Here is a 4,346-nt window from a genome sequence, read left to right on the forward strand (position 1 = left end):
CTGCAGCCAGTAGCAGGGACTGCAATTGACTCCAATCCAAAGCAGTGCCAACAAGTTCAGTAAAAGCTGGTGGAAGAATAAAATGCCGGTGGGGATGGCGGGAGAGAAAAAAAAAAAAGGAGGAAGAGTTTCGAAATGAGACACAGTTTTTTAGTTTGCAGATGAAAGGCATCTCATGGATAGGGCATCTTTCAAGGCCGAGCGGCTGCAAAGATTCGGGGTTTAGGAGCGGCGACTGTGTGGGGTTCCGAAGCGCTAGAGGCGGGATGGTGTTCGGCGAGGTGGGACAGGCAAGCGAGCGCAGGAGTCACCGTGGCCGCGGCGACGCTCTGGAGGAGCGCGCGGCGCAACGGCCCGACCCCCAGGACGGGGACGGGAGCGGGCCCGGGGGCTCCCTGGTCTCCCCGGCGGAGGAGCCCCAAGGGCGTCTGTGCTGTCAGGGGGGCGCCAGCCTCGGGGTTCACAAGACGGAGCCCTCAGACAGGGCCGGCTGCACCCGCCCCCCTGCCCCTCCTTTACTCTTTCCCCTTGGATTTCAAACCCTTATTTATTTATTATTTTTTAGAAAAATGATTGTTGCCTTCCTTTTTTTTTTTTTTTAATTTGGGGAAAATTTTTTGTTTATTTTTCTCTTTTATTAAGCAAACCACTGAGTCCTTTCCTGTCACCGGCTCGGGCCCCAGACACACATTCCCAGAGACAGACACACACGACACGCAGACACAGCCCCCTGAGAGTGCCCCGGAGTCCGGGCCGCCCTGCGCGCACCGCGCGGCCCTGGGGCAGGCGCGCAGCCGGGGAAGTTTGTTTAGTTTGGGGGTTCAGGATGGGGGTAAGAGTGGGGTTCAAATGGGGGCGACGCCGTTTTCTCTTTATTCTGATCGCGATTACTTTCAGCTCTCAAAGAAAAAGCCACGGCGGCGGCGACGACAGTAGCCTCGGGCCTCCCCGCTCGCCCCCTCGCCCCCCGGCCCGGGACGCCCGCCGCCGCCGCCGCCGCCGCCGAACCCCAGATCAGAACATGCTGCTCTTCACCAAGGCGGCTTTGGCACCGTTGGGTCTTTGGAGCGAGGACAGGACGCTGGCGAAGGGACCCCCGAGTGAATCCGGGATGGAGGTGATGGGGCCGGGGCCGGGAGCCCAGCCTTGTCCGGGGCCCCCGGCCGCAGCCAAGCCCCCGGCCGCCGCCGCCGCCGCTGCTGCCGCCGCTGCCGCTGCCGCCGCCGCCGCCGCCGCCGCGCCGCCCTTGCCGGGCTCGCCGCCCGCGCCCCCGGGCCCCGCCGCCCCGGGCGCTCCTGCCGGGCTGGGCCCGCCGCCGCCGCCGCCGCCGGCCCCGCAGCTGGGAGCGGGGTTGGGGTTGGGGCCCGGGCCCCCGGTGCTGTCCGGGTCGGTGCTCTTGGCCTCTTTGCTCTCGTCGTCCCGGGAGGAGTCGGACTTCTTTCCCGAGGAGCCGTTCTTGGCCGCCGCCGCTGCGGCCGCCGCCGCGCGCTCCTGCTTGCGGAACTTGGCGCGGCGGTTCTGGAACCACACCTGACCCAGAAAGAGAGGAGAAGCGGTAGAGCGGGGAGAAAGAAAAAAAATGGGAAGGAAAAGCAAGCGTTAGGAAATTGCACGTTCCACTTCAGCTTGTTTTAAAATCCATGCGCCACGGGCTCCCCCGTGCACACCCAACCCACCAGGTCTGCCCCCATCCCTTTGTCGCCGGTGCATCTTCGGAGAAATTTTCTTAGAGTAACTTGGGCATACCAAGGAAATAGCTTCTCGCAGAAGTAAAAAGGCCGCAGGTCCCAGAAAGGTCCTAAAATGGAAACCCTTATTTTGGGGGAACTTGGCTTAGTCTACTTCTTGAACAACTTCAAACGCTTCACGGCGCCTAGGCCTCAGGTCTCCAGTTAAACAAGCCGTAATTGATAGAAGGAGGAGGGGTCTCTGGATTCGGTGCTGGCGGCGCACCCTGACCTTTGGCCCCGGAGAAGCCTGCGTTGACGCGCGCTGCGCCTCCACTGGGGGGCTCACCAGCAGAGATGCCATGACCCTAAAGGTCAGAGTAATAAGGCTTGGTTCTTGACCTTCATGGAGTCACAGCAACTTTACGAACCTGATGCAAGTGCAAGTCATAGTTCCCTGGAAAATGCACCTATCTGCTATGGCTCCAAGTTAAAAGCGCTAGAATTAGGCGGCCGTTTAGCAAAAAATATTTATAATACGCGAGCACTCTCCCCCATGGGCACTTCCCCAATGCTTCTGCAGCCCTGGCTCGGTTGGAAAACACTTTGCAACTGTGACTATTTATAATCAAGAGCACGCACCGTAACCCTTCCTCCCGCACACAGCCACTTCAAAGTTGACCTCTCTGTTCAGCCACGAGCCACGGGCCCTTCTCAAGAGAGGCCCTGGGGTTCCGAGCCTTCGGGAGTACCTCCCGCTCCCTCGCCCACCGCTCCGCTCCGGGGCCGAGGCTGTCAGGCCGGGTGGTTTTCGGGAGCGCGTACCTGGACTCGCGCCTCGGTGAGGTCGATCTTCAGGGCCAGCTCCTCCCGGGTGTAGATGTCCGGGTAGTGCGTCTCCGCGAAGACCCTCTCCAGCTCTTTGAGCTGCGCGCTCGTGAACGTGGTGCGGATACGCCTCTGCTTGCGCTTTTCGTTGAGGCCGCCGTGGTCGGTGAAGAGTTTGTACGGAACTGGAAACAACGGAGAGGACAGTGTGAGCAAAACGGTCTGGAGCGAGCGGGCCGTGGAGCCAGAATGTACGGACAACAGAGAGGGAGCGTGGCCAAGAAAAACTGCCGAGAAAAACCGAGTAAATTAGTTATGCACAGAAACTGGCGCAAACTCCGGGGTTTGGCGAGGTCCCTCCTGGCACAAGCGCCTCTGGGTGGGTGGAAACGGAGCACTGAGACCTCTGAGAGCCAGGACGCGGGATAATGCTTTGATGAGGGGGGGAAAAAAACAAGAGAGGAAAAAAGTCCGAAAACATCGGTCGAAATATCAGAGAGCCAGGGAAGAAGTTACCAAACACTCTCACTGTTAGAACTTTCAATTCTCAGAACTTGACCCAACCCCAAAGTTGGGGGAAAGTGCTGCAAAATAATAATAATAAATTAAAGAAATAATCATAAAAATGACCAGCCAGAGAGGTGTGAGCTGCTGTGGTTCTTTAAAAAAGAGACACTGCCAGTAATGAGCTTTACTCTTTGTTATTTAATTATTTTCTAAGCTTTACGTCTCATCGCAAAGTAAATAAATTATGCCTATCATTTTGGCAGCTTAAGATAATTTTGTTGGCGGTTCGGGTGTGACTAGGATAGTGTAACCCTGTAAGTGAATTACCCCTCCCTGCAATCGCTTCTAACGTGATAAATTCTTTCATTTGTGTAAGCAAATTTCGTTTGGTAAATACTAAACACATTTCCATTTTCAAATGCAATCAAGGCTTCCTATATACGAGCGGAAAGGCAGCTTCCTCCACTGAGAAAGCTGGCGGTCCTTACCTGCGGCGTACGGACTGCTCTGGTGGTCCCTGAGGGTGCCGAGGCTGCAGGATCCCGGCGTGAGGGACGGGCAGCCGGACGTGGCCCCAAAAGTGGTCCTGATCGGGTTATACTGGAAGCCACTGGCCTGGCTGCAGGAACTGAAGTCAGCATAGGCTGAAGCCAGGCTGGAGGTGTCCATCCCAGCCATACAGGACTCGTAGGCAGAGGAATTGAGGTAAGAATATTCCATTTTATACATTGAAAAGGCTCTGGATGGCTCAGCCAAGTGGAAAAATGAAATAAAAAGATGGGTATGGAGAAGGTGGCTGGAGTTGGGGAGATGTGCACAGCTCAACGCCTGCCTCCAAACTGGCCTCCTTACTACCAGCAGAGCCTAGTTTTATGAAAAAGCCTCCTATGAGATGCCTTGTCTGAGGTCTCTAGAGCATATAGTCCTCATAATAAACTTGGCTCTTTCCACTTGGACAATAGCAAAGCGGTTGGTCTTATTGCTGGCGCTTTTTACATGACAATAACTCATCCGTCTATTGGGCTGGCACTGGGGAACTGAGCTGTCCAACCTCCCTATCATTGATTCCTGCATCTCTAATTAGAATTTAATACCACACCATTACGCACCGAGCCCCTGATCCTCCCTTCTAACCAGCTCCCTGCCCTTTAATTCAATCACACTACTTGGAAATAATGAAAGTTGGGTGACGATTCTCCCTGATCCAATTTCCCCGAGCTTTTAAGCTTTTTTAACTGATCATATACCTTAGGCATAAATTGAGATAGTGTGTGTGTTTTCCCCCTTCTTCGTCCTCTTTTTTCCCCCCCTCGGTTAGGAAGAAGAAACCTTGATGTCATAGAA

At 55.5% G+C, this 4,346-nt stretch overlaps 1 protein-coding gene across 1 annotated transcript; it reads right to left on the reverse strand.

Moving 5' to 3' along the window:
* Nucleotides 1-959: 959 nt before the first annotated feature.
* Nucleotides 960-3,813, reverse strand: PHOX2B (paired like homeobox 2B). The gene is made up of 3 exons (XM_066385200.1): nt 3,491-3,813; nt 2,493-2,680; nt 960-1,530 (listed from the first exon to the last, which is right to left on the reverse strand). The coding sequence occupies exons 1-3, from the start codon at nt 3,729-3,731 to the stop codon at nt 1,015-1,017; spliced, it is 945 nt and encodes a 314-aa protein (XP_066241297.1). The 5' UTR covers nt 3,732-3,813; the 3' UTR covers nt 960-1,014.
* Between the last annotated feature and the right edge of the window lie 533 nt (nt 3,814-4,346).

Source organism: Saccopteryx leptura, chromosome 5, assembly GCF_036850995.1.
Source record: "Saccopteryx leptura isolate mSacLep1 chromosome 5, mSacLep1_pri_phased_curated, whole genome shotgun sequence".
Taxonomy (NCBI): Eukaryota; Metazoa; Chordata; class Mammalia; order Chiroptera; family Emballonuridae; genus Saccopteryx; species Saccopteryx leptura.

Excerpts from the sequence above, each read along its gene's own strand:
- PHOX2B (XM_066385200.1), bottom strand. The coding sequence starts at position 3,731 with ATGTATAAAATGGAATATTCTTACCTCAATTCCTCTGCCTACGAGTCC. Across the intron at positions 2,681-3,490 it reads GAGCAGTCCGTACGCCGCAG|TTCCGTACAAACTCTTCACC; the intron begins GTAAGGACCGCC and ends CGTTGTTTCCAG. Across the intron at positions 1,531-2,492 it reads TCACCGAGGCGCGAGTCCAG|GTGTGGTTCCAGAACCGCCG; the intron begins GTACGCGCTCCC and ends TTTCTGGGTCAG.